The sequence below is a fragment of the Musa acuminata genome, chromosome BXJ1-3, assembly GCF_036884655.1.
Source record: "Musa acuminata AAA Group cultivar baxijiao chromosome BXJ1-3, Cavendish_Baxijiao_AAA, whole genome shotgun sequence".
Classification (NCBI taxonomy): Eukaryota; Viridiplantae; Streptophyta; class Magnoliopsida; order Zingiberales; family Musaceae; genus Musa; species Musa acuminata.
The window spans coordinates 950009-971208 of record NC_088329.1 but is presented as its reverse complement, the minus strand read 5'-3'; the positions used below and the strand labels follow the sequence as shown (position 1 = coordinate 971208).

Below are 21200 nucleotides of genomic sequence, written 5' to 3'. Positions count from 1 at the left end.
GATCTCCGCGCCTCCACCTTAAGCCCCCCGTGTTTCGTGACTTATGGCGCGTCTGGTACAATCTGCCAATACTTTTCGTGTTTACGAAAAAGCCCCTGGGAAAGAGAAGAGCAAAATCCCAAACCCCCCTCCCTCGCCTCCCTATATAAGTCCCCTACGCCGTTCACGAACCCATTCACACGCGTACTAGTGCTGTTCTCCGTGCGCTTTTCCTTGCTTTTTCCCATTTTACCCTAATGGAAGTGTCTTCTCCATCCATCAGCCGCAAGAGGCATCGCGACGAGGGCGAGGAGGAATCGCCTCAGATGTCGTCTCCGGAGGCCAAGCGCCTTCTCCTCGACATCCTCGACGACGACGCCGACGCCGACGCCAACGCCGGGGACCAGGACGTCACCTCCGTCATGAAGAGCCTCGAGAAGGAGATGGCCCTCCCCTCGGCCCCGCCGCACGTACCCCCGCAGGATGCGGCGGTGTCGGACCCGCCGGACTTGGGGTACCTCTTCGAGGCCTCCGACGACGAGCTCGGCCTGCCACCGCCGGCTCCGTCCTCGTCCGGTGATGGCAGCGAAGCGTACAACGAGGAGGAGGGGTTCGGGTTCGGCCAGATCTGGGGGTTCGACGACGACGATCTCAGTGGGTACGATGGATTCGAACTTGGGATCCGGGCGGAGGCGGAGGACGTGGTGGTGTTCGACGGCGAGCTGTTCGATTACGGCGACGCGACAGCGTGTGGGGCGCCGGAGTACGCGGATCTCTCGTGGCGGTCAGAGACGCTGCCTGCCGTCTGATGGAAATCGGACGCTTCTCCTCTCTCTTACCTTTTCCTTGCTTTTAGAAACGGTAGGTGGTGTTTGTCCGTGAAAGGCGAAGCCGTGAGTGAGAAGCAGTAAAGGGGTCATCGGTTTTCTAATTCAACGATGTAATCCACATGACTCGACCTTCTGATGGGCATCCAACGGTGTAGAATTGTGGAGTAATTCCAAGAAAAACGATTTACTTGTGATATGGGTTACTACTGCACCAATTGGGATTACAAGAAAAACTACATGAATTTTGACATTAATTAATAATTAGTTTGTGAAAATGATATATTTTTTTTAAAAATTGTCATAGGAGATAAGAAATAAAATTGACATAAACATAAACATATATATATAGTCTAATAATAATAATAATAATTATATGGATTTAAGTTGGTATATACATAAAGTTGTAAATCATCATATCCACTGATGCCCCTCCCCCCTCTAATTCCCTTTTTACATGTTTATTTCATGCGATAGACAATATTATAAACCCTTGTAAAGGTCAACTATTTCAAATTTTGACTTTTGATTTTTCGTCAACCATTGAAATCCCAATTAATCAATAGGTTACGCCAAGTCAAACTCATACGCATACGCACGCTTGGTTGGTTGTAAAAGGTAGATTTTATCTTTAAATAATAATAATAATAATATTATTCATTAGGGTAAATCTAACCATTCTATTTGTTTATATTTAACCAACTATCACTTAGCTTAATAGAAATTGATGACTAGAGTTATCTATTTGATACGTTGCAAATCATAATGAGTGAATGGCACGTTACTAATCTATCACAATCATTCTCTTAAAAAATTTAAGATGAAAGAAACATCTCTTCTCTCATATGAATCATTTAATGTAAACGAAATAAATATTATTAGTAAATATAATAATATAATTATCTAAAAGTGGTTAAAATATTTTATTCATCAAATCCACAAATATTATAAGGGTTATTCTTAAACCAAATAATATTATCAAGAATTTATAATGATACATATCGAGTTCTAAATAATATTATAGGAATATACTCCCTAATCTTCAATTGATAGGTGAGATCTCAAATTAATTTTTAAAAATATATGTGCACTCTATAATCGATCAAATGCATTTTCATTTTCAGATAGATAGATATATGATACTTAGTTTAACTTTTTATAATTAATATAAAGTCTCATAAGAAGCATCTCACGATGAAACACTAGACAAAAGAAACTTTTATCTATGACTTTGCTAATTCTACAAGATGCCTTTGATATTCATATCATCTTAGGGATGAAATTAATGGCTAATTTAATTTTCATATTAGAAGGTAATTCAGGTAAATCATCGAAAAATAAATCAGGATTCTTCTTGACCATTGGTATTTATTAGGTTCTTGAACTAAGCACTCATTTATATATACAAATTAACACTAAAAATCGTTTATAAGATGATGAGACCGGATGATGAATATAAGGTAAGAAGGTAAATCGTGCATAATACGCTCAATATAAAATATTAACTGAATTGATGTATAAAAAATGATCATTTTTATATAATAATTTATACGACCATGATACGAAGAAAGTCATCTTGAATAGAATGTTCAAACCTATTATTAGTCTTAAATCAACGTTGAAGCGATTTTAGTGAGGTTCCAAACAAAGACTATATAAAAGATGTGTCTAGTAGCATTTCTTTCGATTGAATTATGTTTGAGAGAAAGAGCTCGAGGAACACACTTAGGGCATGGGTTTAGGATGAGATAGAGAGAGTCAAAATGATATTTATTTTCAAAAAAAATCATCAGGGAAGATTTGTTGAGCATACCTCATGCTAATAAGATGGGGAGTCTTAGCAACTTATAGAGGTGATCGGATAACTAAGATGTTGGCCTATCTAAACATCTAAATCATCTCGAGTTTGGTAATTCAAAATGGTATTTATTTAAAAAAAAATTCATCAGGTCACATTAAACTTAATGTTCTAAGATGAGGAACAAAATCGATATAAATAAATAAATATATAATAATAATGATGATGATGATGATAAAGACTTAAGTGGGTATACAAACGTACGTGTATATTTTCTTAAAGTTATCGATCATCATATACGATGCATCATGAAGTTTCATGTTTTGCATGTTCATGACAGACAATACGAATAAGAGCAGACGCTATATACGTAGAAGGTGCGACATGAATCCTCATCAGGTGAACTATTCCAGGTTTTGACTTTTGTTTTTCGTCAACGTACGTAGCGCCAATTAATCAATAGATTATGCCAAGACAAGCATACATGCACGTAGATTTTATCTCTGAATAATAACAACAACAATAATAATATCAATCTAATTATTTTATTTGTTTCCATTTGAACGAAGATCTCAATCTAATATCTTACCAAAGATAACGAGTGCATCAATCAAACATTACGAATCTATCACGATTATTCTCTCAAAAAACAATTTTTTTTAAGATCCGATGAACAGAAAATTTCTGTCATATCAATCATGTACATGAACGAGGCCGCTAGAGGGGGTTGCACGCAATAGAATTAAGTTGACCGCAAATCGTTCCTCACCACCGTATGAATCTGATATTTAAGTATCTTCTCGTTTTTCTCCTTCACCTATTTCTTGAAAGTAATAATTCTAAAATAAAAGGAAACCTTTTTTTGCGTATATTTATTTGTCGTCTAAATCACGCACCGAGAACGACACGAACCCGCTTCGCACCCGATGGTTGTTTCAGCCGTTTGATTACTGATCGCTGTCGTCGAGATTCGCGCGAAAGGAGGTGGGGCCGGCGACAGATTAGCGTCACACGTTCACCCACCCCTTTCCGGTTCGCTCTTGCTGCTGCTGCTATAAATGAGCCCCGACCCCATCGTCATTCTTCCTTTTGCGCCCCCCTCCGCCCTCCTTCTCCTGGGGTTTTAGAGAGGACAGGAGCGAGCGAGAGGTTGGATTTATGTCGTCTGGTTCCTTCCATCTATCGTCGCTCCGTGCCGGAAAGATCGAAGCTTTGGATCAGCAGTGCTTTGCCTCTTGTACCATCGGTGGTACCGCCTTTTTGCTCCTCCTCCTCCTCCTCCTCTTCCCACGTCTCATCTTCTATCCGCATGCGACAGAGGCCGGAGGGATCCAAGAAGACGGATTCGATGCGATATATCCGGTACCCATCCGTCCCCGCCCTCTCATTCTCGTTATTTCTCTTAGAAGATAAGATTCGGGAAAGATCGATCGTTAGGGCTTTCTCTAATTTTTTGTTGCAGGGTTGGGTTTGGAGTGAAGTATTTTGGATTTCAGCATATAAAGCGGTGCTATTACCTTGACATCTTCTCGAGAGGAGACTTCACTTGACGGAGAGATCAAAACCGCCTACTTTTTTTTTTTTTTTTTGCTTAATTTTCTTTCGGTTTTGTTCCTTTTTTGTTTTGGGTGTTGGGAAGAGAAGCAAAGTGCTGGAGCTGCAGCGTGGAATGAAGCAGGATAAGATGGGGAAGAGGAGGAGGGGGTTAAAGCAGCTCCAACGATCCGATTCTACTCCCAGGATCGAATCCAAACAGTTGATGCGAAGAATCCGCATCGTTTTCGATGATCCTGACGCCACTGATTCGAGCGATTGCGAGGGGACGAACTCCCCCCGCGGGAAGAGGGCGATTCACGAGTTCCCGTTGCCTCCCCCTTTCCCTCTTCCCCTGGCGCAGGCCTCGTCGCAGGAGAGCACCGGGCGTAACTCAAAAGCCCTTCGGAAACCCAAGGACAGATGTCTCGGCTCGGTCACCTCGTCTTCGACCGCTTCCTCCGTCGCCAAGTTTAAGGGAGTCAGGCGGCGGCCGTGGGGGAAATGGGCGGCCGAGATCCGCGACCCCATCCGCGGCGCCCGCCGCTGGCTCGGCACCTACGACACCGCGGAGGCCGCCGCCGCCGCCTACGCTGCCGCCGCTCTCGTCTTCCAGGCTGAGAAGAAGGGCCTCTCCTCCGTCGCGTCATCCAACTCCTCGACCACAACCATCACCGCGGCCGCCTGCGCCTCGGTGCGCTCCGACGCCGTGGAAGTGGCGGCCCCGGCCTCCCCCTACTCCGTACTGGACGTCCCTATCTCCGGCGTCGTGGATCCGCCGGCAAAAACTACAGCGGCGGTGGAAGTGGAGGAGCAGTCCATTGCAGAGCTGTTCGAGGGGCAAGGGCCGCCCCTTCCTTGCCCGATGGAGGCGGAGTTCGGATTCGGGTTCGATCCGTTCCTCATGTGCAATTTCGGGTCGGATCTTTATGCTAACGAGTTGGTTCCCCTGGCGGATCTCCCCATAGACGACGCGATCGACGACGGAGATTTCCCCAGCCTTGACGTCATCGAGCGGTGGATGGACTTTGACTTCTAGTTGACTGGAAATTTTTGCAGCTCATCATTCATTACCCCCATTTAAGTTACTACTTGTGGAATAAATGAGAGTCAGTTCGGTGAGTGTGGTAGGAATTAGCAGTAGAAGAAGAAGAGGCGTTTGAGAGGAGGGTCCATTTTGCAGCGTTCCTTGTTTGGTTTGTTCATCTGGCGCTCTAAGAGCCGCCCCTTAGTGAATGAGACGCTTGTCCTTAGCTCTCGGTTTTTGCCCTCGTCTCTTTCAGACGCTTCTTTTTCGTGTTCTCTCTCTCTCTCTCTCTCGTGGACTCTCTCCTTTACTCGGTCACAGTGAACCGCACCACCAGCTTGTTTGAACGTCGAACAAACTGACACACACACACACACTGAGCATGAAGAGACGAACGCTTGACTGCTCCTAACTATGTGGGAAAATATGACATTATTGGCAGAACACTTTACGAACAACTGACAAAGTGCTCGAGACAAATACAATACGTTCGATCACAAGGCTACAAATTTGAAGTAGACGAAGACAAACACTCCTTTGTCGGGCTTTATTTATGTCCCAACTCTAAAAACCCAACGATAGAGATTAGAGGAGCAAGGAAATGAAACACATATAGCCTATTGTACCGCTGTACTATAGTGACGTACATGTAGCTGCTGGAATTTGCAACGAGGAACGCTTTGTCCTCCATCAATGCTTCAGCAGCAGGGGTCGAATCATTGCGTTGTCTTCATGATCAAGAATCTGCACGCACACAAGGAATTGCAAGTCAGTTGAGTCACACAGACCATCTGCTCTGCACATAAGAAGGGCGCACGTAGGAAGCACTTACATGGCAATGGTAGACGTAACCTGGCTCAGCTGTTGCATCAAACGGGTAGTGCGCGTCTCTATCGATGAGCTTAAACGTCACCACGATCGTGGTCATGTAGCCCGGCTCGATCTTCACTATGTTCTTCCACGTCTTCTCGTCCTCCGGCACGGCTTTCAGCTGCCCCGTCGCATGCGCCTTCACGTTGCACTTGACGGCGTCGTTCTTCCGCGTCATGCACGCTTTGAACGCCTCCAGATTCACCAGCTCCCTCACCCGCACCGCCTGAAACGTCGCCAGATGCAGGTGAAGAGGGTGGTTGTCCCCTGTCAGGTTTATCACCTCCCACACCTCGGTGCTCCCCTGCTTCGGCGTCTCCGTCGCCGGGTCCTCCAGTCTCTTCCCGTTGATATACAGGTGCGTCGGCTCGCCCGTCGTGCTCTGGTACTCGTACAACACGATGTACCTCCGTACCGTCCCCTCCTTCTCGTCCGCCTTGGGGTAATTGGTCATCAAGCCCGCTGGAATCCTAGAGTCGTCCTTGGTCTTCTTGGGAGATACGACGAACTTCATGACCTTGCTGCTCAGGGTGCTCACCGGGTCTCCGCCGGGAAATGGGTACGGCGCGCTATTCGTTAGCCTGACGGTGGAAGTTTTTGATTCGGAGAAGTCGACGACGACGTCGAAGATCTCGGCCGGTGCAAGGAGAATCCACGACGCGGTGACGGGCTTCCGGAGGTACGACACGTCGGAGCCGATGACGGTGAAGGACGAGCCGTTGGACAAGGAGAGGTTGAAGTAACGGGCGTTGCTGCTGTTTAGGATACGGAAGCGATACCTGCGGCGCTGGACTGCGAGGTACGGCCACGCCTTGCCGTTGACCACGATGACCTCCCCGAAGTACTCGGGCTGCCACTGCGGGTGGATGGTGGGGTTGTTGCCGGTGTAGTTCATGTAGAGGGAGCCGTCATCGTAGAAGCTCCGGTCGTCGAGGACGAGCTGGCGGTCGTACTCGCCTCCGGTGGGGAGGCCGAAGGGGGCCTCCGCCAAGGGGTTGCGGATGACGTAGGTGCCGATGAGGCCGGCGAGGAGGTTGGCGCGGGTGAGGCCGAGGGCGTGGTCGTGGTACCAGAGGTTGCCAGGGTGCTGCACGTTGGGGTAATGGTAGGTGGCTTGCGTCCACTTGGGGCCCTTGTCACGGAAGTCGGCGGTGTACCACGCGAAGGCGCTGCCGTCGGACTGCGGCTCATGGACGCCGCCGTGGAGATGGACGACAGCAGGGACTCCGCCGTGCTTGGCGATGGCCACCGGGACCGTCGGGTCCCAAGGCAGGATGTGCTTCTCCGGGAGGTGGTTCTCCCAGGTAACGTTGAGTGGGACCCCCTGCAGGGCCTCGATGGTGGGGCCTGGGAATGTGGCCGCCTCGCGGCTGGCGCCGTAGACGAATAGGGTGGTGGCGGGCAAATCCCGGTGGAACTTCTGCATGAACATGTAAAGGAGAAATTACATAGATTAACATTATATATACCATGATTTTAATACATTAAATTTAACTATGTAAGACCTATCGACCATGCAACAATTCACTAAGATGTCTCCACATGTCCTAATAAACTACAGTAAGTTTCAAGGAAATAGAATGTTACCCATTTCTTATGGAACATGCCAATGGTGAGACTGATAGACTTTGGATGGCCATCCTGCGTGGAATAGCCATAGATCTTGGGCACGATGGGGAGAGGTTCGATGTACTTCTTCAGAGAGTGAGCTATCCTTCGAAGGGTCTTATCGGTCACAGCAGGAGGCGTTCGGTTTCCGGCAGCGAGGCCGACGATTAGGACGAGAACAGCGAGCACCAACTTGGCCATCATCGATTTGCGGTGGATATCCTGCGACGAACAAGAACTATTGCCACCATAAGAGCACGATAAAGAGCTTACTTAACATGCAGCATGATTATGGGGTCGGATGTGGCAAGCACAAGCAACTATATGTATATATATATCTCTACATGATTGATCTTGAACATGGTAGGTCATCTTGAGTTGCTTGCCACGCATGAAACAATTGCGGCATACGTAGATTAAAGAGAGAAGAATAATGCTTTTGACACAAATTGGGCTGTTTGAGCTATATGGTGCATGTAGGTGAGGTGGGTTTGGTAGGGAAGTGATCAAAGTAGGGTGCCTTGCTTCCCATAAGCTTAGATACGGTTGGTAACTATTAATAAGATAGCATTTACTAGATCGACTCCATTCTAAATCCCGGTAGAAATTGTCTATAGACAGCTCTCTCTTTCAAGAGAAAGTGTACATTGGTAGCCATGCATGCAATTGAGAACTCATCTCTCTCTCTCTCTCTCTCTCTCTCTCTCCTTGTGCCTGTGAGATTGTATGAAACACTGGTGGTTATCCATCCATATGAGAACTGACAAGACGAGGAACGAGAAGGGAGATGACAAGAAGAAAGGAAACCTTGCCTATTGTAAGGGAGATGTCGTAGCTTTGGAGTCCGGAAAGAGCAACAAGCCGTGATGGAATGGCCGAGGGCGTGCACAAGCTCCATCCATATACACACCCAACAAAACCAACGCGTCAACATGCACTATCTCTACACGTTACGTGAGAGAATGGTCTAAGAGAGCCGATCAAAGTTTTTGTCTTCAGCTAACAAAGGGCTACAAAACAACGGCACCAGTCGATGGATGACATCCCACATCATTATCAGAAAGATTCCTCTTCGTTGAAACATCCTCATCATCCTGTGACTGCTTTGAGCTTTTGAGCATTAGAAGCGGAGTGGTTAGCACATAGTGGTATCATGTTTTCTTCCATGGGATGATCATGAAAGGTCAGCTGCTAAGTTTTTGTGAAGGCTCGGTTGGTAAGATATAAAAAGCCTCGAGGAAGGACATGGTCGACAATCTTCACATCCTTCTTTTTGGATTTGTTAGGCAAGTCGATCCGGCATGAGAAAGAGTTGACACTCTCTTGTGCCAAACGGATGCAGGAGTTCCACTTCTTGCAGCTGGCTAGCCAACTATTTTGACAAGCGTGCTTCTCTCCATGGAAGATTTTTGCAAGCCCACTGTTTGTCAAACCAACACTCATTACATGCATGAAACGTTAATTAGTGATCTTGCTTCCTCATAGGAGGATACTCACCTTTCAAATACATAGTTTATGAACGTAATGCTAAGGAACAGCACTTCCATGTAGGTAGGCGATGAGGCTTTTGTAGGTGGAGAGAAGCTTATGGGTAAAGGGCAAAAGAGAGACGCCGTAGCTCTTCCACGGGCCCTCATCGTGGGCCCGCACGAATCTTGATGAAGCTTATATCGATGCTGCACCCGTCTTCAAGACGGGACACGAGTCGACGACAGCGCGAGTGTGCATCGAGGGCCTGCGCGAATCTCGGTGAGATCCATCATGATTCTACGCGAAACTCAAAGCGTCGTCTCATGGAGACTTGTTTCTTCTACTTGCGTGCTCGAGTCCTGGTTTCGTTTGGTGGCCGAGCGACATGGCGGAGGAACAACTTGGAGGACATTTGAATTCCACGCTGTGAGGTCGGTTCTCCTTTCGCTAGTAGATAAAGATTGGACCTTTGCATGCGGTGATAAAGGAGGAGTTCCTCTTCCGAGGACCTGCTTTTGATGGGTCAAAACCTTGAAGTGAAGATCTTTATGGCATCACCTACTACGTCGACTTTGTGTTTGATGATAAGCCTCTATGCCCCACTCGGAGAACCATAGCAGTAGGAAAGAAGTCGGATCGTTGCAGAGAAAAGATCGGCCTTTTCGGCTTATGTGACGTGTTATGGACGATGGGATTAGGCTGTATCTTTTTTTTTTCTCGCGATTAAGCTATATCTTAGATAAGAAACGTATAAGACACAAATTGTGTGTTATTTGGTATATGAGATTGCAACATCGTATAAGTTAATTGTACTACAGTGGTTAGGATTTAGAAGTTGAGATTTTAGTACAGGTTTAACACTTCTATATAACCACAAAATGATGATCAAGAACGATCAATCTCTTCTTGCTTGGTCTTCTCTGTTTCCATTGTCTATTGGAAACCAAACCACAAGAAATTGGCAACTGCTTGAAGCTTGATGTACTTGTATGCTGTCCCTGGTTTTAGTATGTCTTATTCTCTTGGCTTCCGGCATCACGATGCTATTCTCATAAGGGCACGTTAGAACCTGGTAGTGAATGACTTGTTGGTGAAGAATTTAAAGAAGATAGATGAAGCTGAATGTTTATGGACGAGTGAGGACAATGAAGGAGATAATGAGAATAATGATAGCCATTTGGAGATGGGACATTGGCAAAGGAAGGAAGCGGGCAAAGGAAAACTAAGAAGCTACTGATGGTGATAACAATAATGATTTGTGAGGCGTATGTTGTCAAAGTGTTGAAAAGGCTACTTTGTAGAGTGGGAGTGATGATGTTCCTATTGATGCACACCCAAATGAACATAGTAATACGTATGTAGACAAACTACTTGATTTTTAGCAGACCCCAAAGTTTAAGATCATTTCGGAGCTGTCAAAAGCAGCAAAGGATCCCTTAGTTTATTCCCGGATGCAGCTTGGAGAGCTTTGCACACTGAGCTTGCAGTATGTTCGCTTTGTGATGAGCTTTGCATCTCTATCTTACACAACTCTTTGACAGAAAAGCTATCAAATTAATGTGCGATGCAGTTGGATTTGAAGTACAAAAAATTATTGGAACCTATTATATGGGTCTGGCCACATGATTTGTTTTACTGTCACTAAGCTGCGTCGAGGGAAATATCACCAATTAATTATTTGGTTTGGCTGATTCCAGATAACTTTGCACAGGTCCTTCAAATGGTTATTTCTAAAACTTGATTTAATACAGAAAAAAATGTAGTGTCAGGGGAACTCTTTTATACTAAAAATTTGTGTTGCTAAATCCTAGAGTAGTTTCTTCAATAAGTACAAACTATGGTGCTCTCATGGTAGTTAGTAGATTGAACAAGAAGATGAATCAATCATAAGGTGATTCCGAGTTTGCTTCTAATGATAACTATGCAACTTTCTCTATCTGTGATTAAAACATGTCCATATCATTGGAGATTGAAGGAACTGGGTACCTTTTAGCTTTAGGAAACTGATACAGGAGAGGATGCTGGGTGCATTGTCCCTTCAGCTACTACAGAAGGGGTATGTGGTAAATTTGCAGCAACTGGATATGGGATTAGGTAGTTTCAAAATCTATCTGCAATTCAGCTCAGGAAGAAGGAAATTTCTTGGCCATGGTGCAGCCATTTCTAAATGTGTTGGCTTTGCTTAGTAAATGGCAACCCATAATTTCCTCTATATAGGATTTCTAGAATCTTTCATGTATTTTTTTGGCTGGAATATGTTTGGTTTTGGTGCAATTGCTAGATTAGTGGTTTATCTGTCGAGATTTTAAATCTGGATCATATTAGGCATGGACTAGTATTTAGTAGTTCAGTCATGCATCAATATATAGCTTGATATCAGTAGCATAGCATTCATTTTTATTTATTTTATTATTCTATTTAATAATATCGAGTGGTACAGGTTGATATACTGCCTGATACGTTAGCACGGTTATTGAAATCGTTGGCGCGTCGCATGTTTAACTTCGTCTCTCTCATGGAATTCCTTCTATAAGTGGGCATATTAGATGTGGCATTGTTTAGCAAGTGGTGTTGTATTAGTTTAACTGTGTTGTTCTAGGATCTTAAATCTTATTTCTAGTCTGGAATATGTTTGGCCTTTTCTTGTCTTCCTTTGTTTCATCTTTACATGGTATCCTCTCATACGAAATCTGGAGGATCTTAGGGTGGCTTGCACAAATGTACAAATGATCAGTACTTGACTATAACAATGACATGTTTTTGCAAGGTCATATATAAAATAATCAATCATTTTAGCTGAGATTGATAGGCACAGAGAAATAATAGAGTAGTTAATCTTGTTATGCAGTCACTAGAGCAAGGACTTACCAACTCCTATCCATGTGTACTATATGCCTGAACCTTAATGGGGTTTCTATTGATTTGAATTAACTCTTGTGTTAATAAAGTTAACTCCATAAGAGCCACACAATTGGAGTTTGCAGTACCATTTTCTGGTTGAAACACATTAATCTGTTGCAAATATGGAGTGTCATTAGTTGGCGATCCTTATTTCTACTTTCTCTAGTTTGGTCCATAAGAAATAGCCTAATTCCTTCCGGAACACAAGCAAGTGCTTCAGATAAAATTTAGTTATGCAATAGCTAATCCAACCAAAATATCTGACCAAGGTTCAACAAATGTGTCCAAGATACATATCTCTCTGATCTTGAACATTTGACCTGCTCACTAACTATTATGTTGGCTGATAGGATTACAAAGCTCTCTGTATTCTAAACTGCATGCCAAAAATGCAGAAGCTATGCTGCTTGATCCCCCGGCCAATCCCTGTATCTTTAGACTTTTTATAAACCCTCACCCTTCCTGTCATCATGTCCTTGTACTAAAAGTAAGTGACAAATCTCCTAATGCTACTAAAGCTGACGAGCAACATCCAAAGACTTGTTGCATTTACATTGATTTTGCTGCACACTGTCTAATATAGTCTCAGCTTTTGTCCATTATTCATCTGTTTCTGTCTCTCTGTCTTCTACCAGCCAAGATGGGAGGACTGGTGTGTGGGTATCACATGGGTATTGGTAACCACTCTTTGCATCATTCCCCTGGTGACTCCCAGTGAAAGGCTGCTGACTGCCTCTATCTTTGAGACTAAGTTTTGACTGTTGGAGAAAAGGAAAGCAAATCTATCAACTGTGGAACCAAACCTGATCATACCGGCATCTTCTTTTTATCATGCATTTGCAGCTCTGGACTTTCTTTATCCGTCCATCGAGGACTGTGGCACTGAACAATGCCGGTAAGTCATCATCTTTATAGTTTATACTAGTCTTATATATTTTGTGGTTGCATATGTGGTTGTTCTCAGTGCCTTTGAAGTTATTTCTTTATGGCTTCATCCTTTCTTACTCTACACTCATTGTCGCCAATCGAGAGAAGTGGACCTTAAGTTTATTTGTGGATACTCTCATTTCTCATGCTCTCAGGCTGTATTGAGTAATGCACATTTGTCTGAGTAGTAAATCCTTCTATTGCCATGATATTCCTTAGGGTAGAAGAATGGCTAAGTCTACCAAACCAAGATTTTCTTATCTTGTTCTCTTGGTAATTACAACTTTTTAGGCAACAGTCAGTAGCATCAAAGAGAGTGGAAAGCACATGAACAAGGGGGCAGTAAAATGTCCAGCCAAAGGTAACACCAAGAATGCTGACAGTTTGGAGCACCACTGAGTCACCACTTACAGAAAACCATAACAGCAACACTTGATCCCATATCCTACATACCTTCTTTTTACATGATAATACAAGCATTAGTGTTTTCATCACTGAAAAGATGGGTACCATAATAACCATTATCAACTTGGTTACTGAGATAGTAAGGGCTTGGGTAGCAGTTGTAGTAACCAGCGTAGGGGGAGATCTGAGAGGTCCTGAGGTGCATCATCTGAGGCTGCATGTATCTGCTTTCATGCACCACCATGTTGTGCCCTCTCAAATTGTTCACCATGGATGATGATGGATGGGTCTGGTAGCCCTGCATGTTCACCGTCACTGGAGACTGGTATTGACCCCCACATTGTGGTGGGTGTCCTGTGTAGCCTTTGAAAGCATTTCCTGGCAAGCATCCATTGGTTCCACCAAGCCCAGGGGGGCCAAGACCCATCACCCCATTGTTGCCCTGAACTTTAGGATTGCCATTGACCACCCTGTTGTTAGCTCCAGCATTGGTGCCTTTTTGTTGTGACTCATTTGGACTTTTGATGTGGTTTTGGTTAGCATTTTCTCCCCCCTTCCTGTTGCATCCAATTTTGGCATTTGCACCAGCTTTTCCATTGCCGTTCCCACTTTGCTTTGCGTTGGTTGGGGCGTTGTTTGCCTGCCTCATGAAATTAGTTTGCTTCATCTGACTATCAAGATTTTGCATATCAGCATCATCTTCTTCTTCGTCATAATCTACATCCTCATCGTCATCATCATCATCATCAAAGTCTTCCTCATCGGAGCTGGATGGGGAAAGCTTGTTGTGCTGGTTCTTGAAGGCTTTGAGGCCTCGCATGAGGCCTTGTTTGTCTTGTTCTTTGTTGTTTTTGTTGGCATCCTTCATGGGGTTGGCTACTTGCTTCTGCTGCTGCTTTTGCTGGTTGAGCTGCTGAGTCTGGTTGATCTTTTGAGTCCATAGCTCTGCATGCTTACGTGCTTTGATCAGCTTCCTGATCAGAGTTTCAGAGTCCACATTTCCTGAAACTGTGACCTTCTGCTGTTCTACATCTATGCTTACTGAGAAGACTCCTGAATCAGATGCAAACACAGTTAAATGATGAACATTATTACTCAATAGACATCAAGTTTCTAGCCACACTTTGTATCTGCTGTCTTTCTTACAATGTGCTTGTGGCCACAAGATAAATCATGGACATCCACAAGGAACAAAAGAGAACATGCATTGTGCTTCTAGTTTCATACTGTAACCTTGAAAACTCTGCATGTAGACCAGAGATGTAGCAGAAACACAAACTAAAGCCTTCCATCAGAGAGACTTCATGAGCATCTTTTTTTCCTTTAAGAGAACATTCTTGGACTGGAGTTGTGGAAATCAACCCCCAAATATTCGCATTTAAGAGTACTATAATCAAGTAGCAGAAGAACTTGCATGAAACAAGTGGAACTTGGTATTCCAGTAAAAGATCATCTCAAGCAAAACTTTTAGCAAAAATGGATAACTGTGGAAGAGTGATAAAAGTCTTTTTGAAACAGCATTATCTTCAGAAAACAGAACATGATGAAAATATGTTCTGGAGAGGGAAAATAAGACAGAGCTAAAGATCCTGGAATTAAGTACCTTCAGTTCTATGGAGGAGTTTCTTTACTTTAAGCTTGCATCCATCACAATGTATGTTCACCTTCAGGATGTGGGTCTGCAAGAACCAAACAAACAGTCTCCTGCACTTAATCTTCTAACTGAATACAAAGAAAAGAAAGGAAGAGAAATACCTGGATTTTTAGGAGCTCGAAGTCTTCACCCTTACCCATTTCCACTGCTGATTCCTCCTGCTGTCTGAGAGATCAAAAATGAATCAGGAACCAAAGTTTTCTCTAAGAAGCTAAGCCTCTACTAAGACAACCCTGGGAAGCCTTTGCATGCAAGACTACCCTGCAGCATGGGAAGCTGCTTCACCGGTCTCCTTCTTTCCCTCTATATATTTCAGGAAGGAACCTCCCACAGGAAACTCCTTTTGTCCTACTTTTTTTCTTTTATCCTTTTGTCCTACTTGCACTATGATACATACACATATTCACCTACTCTCCCTTTTCTTTTTCTTTTTGCCTTTTTACTTATTTCTTACCTCGATAGACTACAATAGTATCTTCTTTTTTAACTGTCTTAGGAGGACATTATTCAGGGAGAGAGTGTTGTGAGTAGATATGGCTCGTGGAAGATTAAATATACAGTCGAGCAGAGGAGCTAACCAACTGCGACCTGATCTGACCTGACCTCTGCACTGTTTAGTGTAGTAGGCATAGCCTGTACAGGATCGTCCCTTGGCCTCGTCCCTGACATACAAAGCCACACAAGCTTGCATTCCATACCCATTTTGATCCTTCTTTTTCTTTCTCTTTCATCAACTTCGTTCCTGAGATCAAAAGATGTGGAGAAAGTTGGGCAAGATAATGCCTTTCTTGCCCCCAAACGTTTTACTATGCTCAAACTGTTCTTTGGGGCAAATAAGCATAATCGCCACATCATAGGCTTGGTCGTATTAATGTAATAACACAACTCAGCCTAATAAAGCTTGTAATTTTATCATGGTACTTGAAATAAAAGCACAGGACGATGAAATCCATATTTGAGAGCTTTAGGTTTCCTTTTGCAATGAGATAAAAAAACTTATCAGGAAGATTGACACCTCAATCCTATAATCTCAAAACTAATCATGGATGGCTCCAGTGGAAAGATTAATTTCGTTGAACATGATACATGGACCAAATGTGCATATATATATGTGTATGGATAGATATTTCTTTACTATGTTATAACTTGTCCTTTTGTGGTCTGTTTTTCTTTTCCAAATTTTACTCCTTCCATTCAAGGAGTACATGACATGCATACGTATGGGACTCTTAAATATTTTGACTGTGGACATTGCACCTTAACCATTAAATACCTCCTCAGAGATTCCTTGTAGCATGTTGGTTTAACAAGAGCTGCTGGTTTTCTCTTATTTCTATCGTGGTCAGTTTTTCCTTGGGCTGGCTTTGGGTATAGATCTCTTCTGTAGGTGGTGAGCAAACATGAAAGATGAAGACTCTTCCTGCAATCAGCATGTTTGTCATGTGTTACTGTTGGTCTTCGCAAATGCTTGGCAACGCACTCGGAGTAAACTTTGACCTTCACAAGAAACTTCTCATTTTTCATCATATGTGGCATATCTAATGTTAAGGTATATGCTAAATGGCCCACTAACATGCATCTACCATTATCCTTAGAGTGGATGCATGGTATTTCTTTGCATGGAAGGATTACATTACTTGACTGCTATTTTTTACACTAGTTAAACAGACAAATCAAAGATTCAAAATGTTAAACATGATGTGCTTCGCTAATTCTTTGACACAATCATGTTTTCTTGGTTGTCCATGGCATTGATATTATGTTAGATGTTCTATAGGCCGTTTGAGGTCTAAACCATTGTTCTGGTCACATTTAAGTTGGAACTAGTCTTTTCGCTTCTAGTGCCACTTAACCAGTAATGTGCATTTAATTTGTAAGTAAACAAACTTTTGTGTCAAATGACCTGGTATAATCGAGGCCTTAATCCCATTATTGAGATTGGCAACCTCTTTTTATCATGTTTCATTGTCTTTATAGATGCTAGCTTTGTGCATAGCATATATTATATTGTTAAGATTTTTATCTTTAGCTCAAATTTCTTCAATAAAAATCTGGCTTTTTTTTTGTTATTATTACTTTTGCCAAAGATTTGAAGGTGCCTAGTTATTTCTATGCAGATTCCGATCCCAGAAACAACTTTTAAAACATGCTGGAGGGCTCTTCCGCATTTTCGTTCCTTTAGGTCAATTAGCTGAACCTGTGTATAGCCATCCTTGGCTTATTCCAAACATATATTACCTAACTTTTGCTTTATTAATTATATTGTTCAGTTTGATGGAGAGTTAAAAGATTCACTCATCCAACATTCTTGTTCTTATCTTCTTTGCTTCTTGTATATGCTGATTGTCTATATAATATATATATATATATATATCATATATTTCCTATTTGAGCTAATTCTGGGCTGAGCTTCATTATCTATATCTACAGGCACTTCACCTTCATTTTCCTTGAGTTGTATCATCCTTCAAGTTGTTCAGTTGGAAAGAAAAAAAATGCTTTATCCTTTTTCATGGGCAATTCTTAGTTTTAGCTGGTTCATGCCTTTTTATGGTTTTCAAGTTCCAGTAAAGAATGTTAAATACTGTTAATTGCATCTCTGCTTCTCGTTCTATCTTAATCTTCATAATTTCCATTTTATTCTTGACTTGTCTTTGGCATCACCCACTTTTCTGCTGATTTCAATATTTGGGTACATACATGCTGACTTGCATGTAAGTGTAGATCCTCAACAGAAATGAATTGTGAACTATAGTGTATATTTCTTCTGGATGGAACAATGTAGAACCTTTTCGTGTATAATCTTTCAGGTTCACGAGTGGTCCGCTGCTCATGGCATTTACCTTCCTTCTTTGTTGAATTCGTACGGTGCTTAACAGGTAAGAATCCATTTTGTACCCTTTTTCTTTTGTCCAATATATCTTTCTGTAACTTTTTCTTAAACTCAGCCCTCAAATTTTGGTCATTTTCTTTGGTATTTGAAGGACGATCACAAATGCCTTATAATGGATGAATAACTACACTATTTCCCTGAGGAGACAATTCTTGGCAATGTTCTTTCATGTGTCGATGAGCGGATGACGAATCACACACCGTGTCGAAGCAAAGAAATAATCTTCCATCTTGTGAATGCAGCCAGCATGGAAACATCCTCCGTTGCAAATTTAGATGCCGTGCCGCCATCTTACTCGAACAACCAGTATGCTCCGCAGTTCCTTATCTCTGTTCTCACGATACAAATCTGAGGAAGTGTGATATGCTAATGCATCGGCGGTACGTACATGATTCTACTTTTAGAATGTCCCTTAGATGTGTTTTACATCGAATTGTTATCTATTACCTTGATCGAAAATTAAAATAAGATAGTTGACCAGCCCTGTTTTGAGAATTAAAGTCCTTTTTTTTTATCTTTCAACTTAAAACTAGGATTTGGTGGCCAGCATGTGCTATTCTATGCTCTTGATTCTGTGTGGCGAGCATGGTACCTGTTCTATGCTGGTCCTCTTTGGTAACCAGCCCAACGCCTTGCATGTTCTAGTTTGATTTGGCTATCTATCTAGGTTGAGGTTCCTGGTTCAGGTTCATGTATGTGTGTGTTCATGTTGGAAGGGTTTCACCAGCCATGTAGAAGTGTGCTGACACCCTCTACCACTGTACCCCATTATTCAAGTTTGTCCTTCTTGACACCATTGCCACTCTCTTCTTCTGCCCTTAGCTAGAAAATTTCAGTGCAGATGATACCAGTTGTTTATGCCCTGTAAGTTTGCAAATCAGAATTCTCTCTTGTTTACACCATACATATGAGATGTCAAAATGGCAGCCATCGGATTACTTCATGAAAATTCTATTCCACGCAGGCAGGCGCATTGGTTTATCATTATTTGATTTTAGTTTCTAGTATCAAAATTTTTCGTATAATAATACAATTATAACTTTTTTGTGTTTATAATTTTACTTAAAGAGTTTGTTTTCAGGTGTATTCAAGTGCCACCAAAAATCCCAGAGACGTCGACCAAATATGTCCGACAGCCGATCTATTGGAAGATTTCTTTGGTGCAGAACCTGATGAGATATGAGATGACACCCCAAGTTAGCGGACGCATGTGGAACTCGGAACGCACTCGAATTCTGCTTGCTATCGAACCTTTGCTTCCGCTTACGGTGTCGTGAGATGGAGATCGAAAGCAGTTTCCCAATGGCGTGGATCTCCATTTCCATCATATCGTGAGAGATTTCATCCTTGAGGTCTAAGAAAGATGGGAATCGGGTCAAAAGCAGTTGATGACGCTGATGGAATCATGTGTTGGGCAACTTAATTCATATTGCGGTCAATTCCTTGGGAAGCTAAGTTGACAATCTTGACATGATGGGTTGGGTGTGGATCTAAATCTCGACTCCGTCGTTCTCCCACCGGCACATGCTGACCCACACCCAGTTGAAGGAGCTCATCGAGTGGTCCGGGTAGGTGAACTACCAGTGATTCATTTTTCTCTTCCACCTAATCCCTCTGAAACCGAAGACCACTGATTCGCAACCATCATTCCAAGGCTTTCTCTCTCTCTCTCTCTCTCTCTCTTTCTCTCTCTTCTGTGCAAGCCAAGCCTATGGCCGCTTCTTTCTCCTACTTGGGTGCGTGTGTGAGGTACGTACTCTCACTCGACTCACTCCAGCCCCTTAATCCTACTGTACTGAAATGTGATGCCGCCTTCAATTTTGCAGATGCATCGACTGCTGCTGGTTTTGTTTCTCGACTCGCCTGACAACTTCAATCCGCTGTCTCCTCCTTCGAGCCATCAAAGCCTGCAGTTCTGTTGACTCGCTTGTCATACGCAAGCTAAGTATTTCTCTAGATGCTGCTAACGTGATCATGGTCCCTTAAGATTGTCATTTTGTGGACACCCAACACCTCTCTTCTTCTTCTTCTGCTTAGGACAAGACGAGCTTGGGATTGCCACGTGAAACCCGCCAAACTAGCCATCAAGAATGCATGTACAACTAGGATTTAACGTGTGTTTGTGGAAGGCAATAAGTGCCTTGGGATCTTTCCTTGTCACGCAAGACCATGACTACTTCAACAGTGCCACTCTGACATGTGTTCACCGACAGGTCATCTGAGAGGAGGCGGGTTGTTTAGCTACCGGCCGTCACCTAGAAGAAGACGACGACGACGACGACGACGACGGCATGGGCCATGGCCATTACTTTGCGGTGCAGAGATGTAGCTGCTACGAGTCAACCGGGTAGGGGATTCGATACGGAGACAACGGTTGTGTCCGAAGCACGGCGAGCTCGGTGGAGGTGTGTTTCGGATTGATTACGACCCAAAGCTTCACATCGCAGCACAGGAGGTGAAAGATGCTGCGAGGGGGCGGTGGTGCGAAGGGAGGAAGTGCCCCCTCATAATAGTGATAGGAATTTTGCTCTTCATGTGTGTTTTAGGAAGCCATCTCGTGCATTCGCTTTAACAAAATGAGTGAGATTGTATGTCAAGTTCTTCTTAAAGGAGCGAGAAGCGTCGTCATGAACGGTACAAGTTTTGATGGATGTCTGACTTCATATTGGATTCATGTCTAGTTATAAAAATTAGAAGACGACGTGACTATCTATCTCGGGAGGCTCACGTCGAGAACCCTTTTTTTGTGTTTTGGCCTTTGGTGTAAAAGAGAGACTTTGAGCTCGATACTAAGTTGGACGTTCGAGGAGACACTTGGAGAGAGATCAAAGTTTGTGACGTAAATCAAGTTTGAATCAAATTGGGTTGGTCGACTCACTCGAGGATGATCATCGACGTCAGATAATAACAATAAAGTAGCTAACTAGTTAGCATATGTAGCTATAACATACAAATCTACCTGTTTTTGAGTGAAGATTGATCCCTTGAGCTAATTTTGCTCCTTAATTCTGATGTAAAGAAGGGGAAGTAGTAGTATATTGGATACAGTTAGTAAGAGAATCTTATTTTAGAGAGAGAGAGAGAGAGTGGTACAAGTAGGGCCAATGCCATAAATGTGGTGTGATATCAATACATCATTAATCACACCAAACCAAACACACAACATATTCAAAAGGAGAAGCCCACTCCACTCCGTTTGCTGCTGTGCTCATCTTCGCTGACCAAACCACTAATATCTTTCTCATTTTATCTTTAATCGACAGCTTAAATCATGTGGGAGGTTCGGTGGAACGAATACAACATATGCT

The 21200-nt window shown here is 43.1% G+C and overlaps 4 protein-coding genes and 1 long non-coding RNA gene across 8 annotated transcripts; 3 read left to right on the top strand and 2 right to left on the bottom strand.

Annotated features, from left to right (window-relative positions):
• The first annotated feature begins 167 nt into the window (after positions 1-167).
• LOC103977214 (uncharacterized) lies at positions 168-1005 on the top strand. The gene has a single exon (XM_009392664.3). The coding sequence runs from the start codon at positions 237-239 to the stop codon at positions 786-788; it is 552 nt and encodes a 183-aa protein (XP_009390939.2). The 5' UTR covers positions 168-236; the 3' UTR covers positions 789-1005.
• Positions 1006-3674: 2669 nt separating this feature from the next.
• On the top strand, positions 3675-5395 carry LOC135614987 (pathogenesis-related genes transcriptional activator PTI6-like). Its single transcript, XM_065112910.1, has 2 exons — positions 3675-3966; positions 4067-5395. Exon 2 carries the CDS (start codon positions 4274-4276, stop codon positions 5174-5176), a length of 903 nt encoding a protein of 300 aa, XP_064968982.1. The 5' UTR covers positions 3675-3966; positions 4067-4273; the 3' UTR covers positions 5177-5395.
• A 177-nt stretch (positions 5396-5572) lies between these two features.
• LOC103977217 (multicopper oxidase LPR1 homolog 1-like) lies at positions 5573-8563 on the bottom strand. Of its 2 annotated transcripts, none has more exons than XM_009392666.3 (4): positions 8455-8563; positions 7622-7864; positions 5997-7454; positions 5573-5908 (listed from the first exon to the last, which is right to left on the bottom strand). In XM_009392666.3, exons 2-4 carry the CDS (start codon positions 7844-7846, stop codon positions 5855-5857), a joined length of 1737 nt encoding a protein of 578 aa, XP_009390941.2. In that variant the 5' UTR covers positions 7847-7864; positions 8455-8563; the 3' UTR covers positions 5573-5854. The 2 variants fall into 2 exon arrangements, with proteins under 2 accessions (XP_009390941.2, XP_064968975.1); XM_065112903.1 differs by having other exon boundaries at positions 8450-8557.
• A 664-nt stretch (positions 8564-9227) lies between these two features.
• On the top strand, positions 9228-20629 carry LOC135614972 (uncharacterized). Of its 3 annotated transcripts, XR_010487792.1 has the most exons (7): positions 9228-9543; positions 12649-12908; positions 17810-17878; positions 17984-18272; positions 18974-19641; positions 19719-19988; positions 20106-20629. It is a non-coding gene; the product is annotated as an uncharacterized LOC135614972 (long non-coding RNA). The 3 variants fall into 3 exon arrangements; XR_010487789.1 differs by having other exon boundaries at positions 19719-20628; XR_010487790.1 differs by having other exon boundaries at positions 9229-9543; positions 18974-19460; positions 19719-20628.
• Positions 12921-16316, bottom strand: LOC135614966 (heavy metal-associated isoprenylated plant protein 37-like). Its single transcript, XM_065112876.1, has 3 exons — positions 15101-16316; positions 14949-15024; positions 12921-14398 (listed from the first exon to the last, which is right to left on the bottom strand). Exons 1-3 carry the CDS (start codon positions 15137-15139, stop codon positions 13401-13403), a joined length of 1113 nt encoding a protein of 370 aa, XP_064968948.1. The 5' UTR covers positions 15140-16316; the 3' UTR covers positions 12921-13400.
• Positions 20630-21200: the final 571 nt, after the last annotated feature.

Excerpts from the sequence above, each read along its gene's own strand:
- LOC135614966 (XM_065112876.1), bottom strand. The coding sequence starts at position 15,139 with ATGGGTAAGGGTGAAGACTTCGAGCTCCTAAAAATCCAG. Across the intron at positions 15,025-15,100 it reads TCGAGCTCCTAAAAATCCAG|ACCCACATCCTGAAGGTGAA; the intron begins GTATTTCTCTTC and ends TGGTTCTTGCAG. Across the intron at positions 14,399-14,948 it reads ACTCCTCCATAGAACTGAAG|GAGTCTTCTCAGTAAGCATA; the intron begins GTACTTAATTCC and ends CATCTGATTCAG.
- LOC103977217 (XM_009392666.3), bottom strand. The coding sequence starts at position 7,846 with ATGATGGCCAAGTTGGTGCTCGCTGTTCTCGTCCTAATCGTCGGCCTC. Across the intron at positions 7,455-7,621 it reads GCATGTTCCATAAGAAATGG|AAGTTCCACCGGGATTTGCC; the intron begins GTAACATTCTAT and ends ATGTTCATGCAG. Across the intron at positions 5,909-5,996 it reads GTTACGTCTACCATTGCCAT|ATTCTTGATCATGAAGACAA; the intron begins GTAAGTGCTTCC and ends GTGTGCGTGCAG.
- LOC103977214 (XM_009392664.3), top strand. The coding sequence starts at position 237 with ATGGAAGTGTCTTCTCCATCCATCAGCCGCAAGAGGCATCGCGACGAG.
- LOC135614987 (XM_065112910.1), top strand. The coding sequence starts at position 4,274 with ATGAAGCAGGATAAGATGGGGAAGAGGAGGAGGGGGTTAAAGCAGCTC.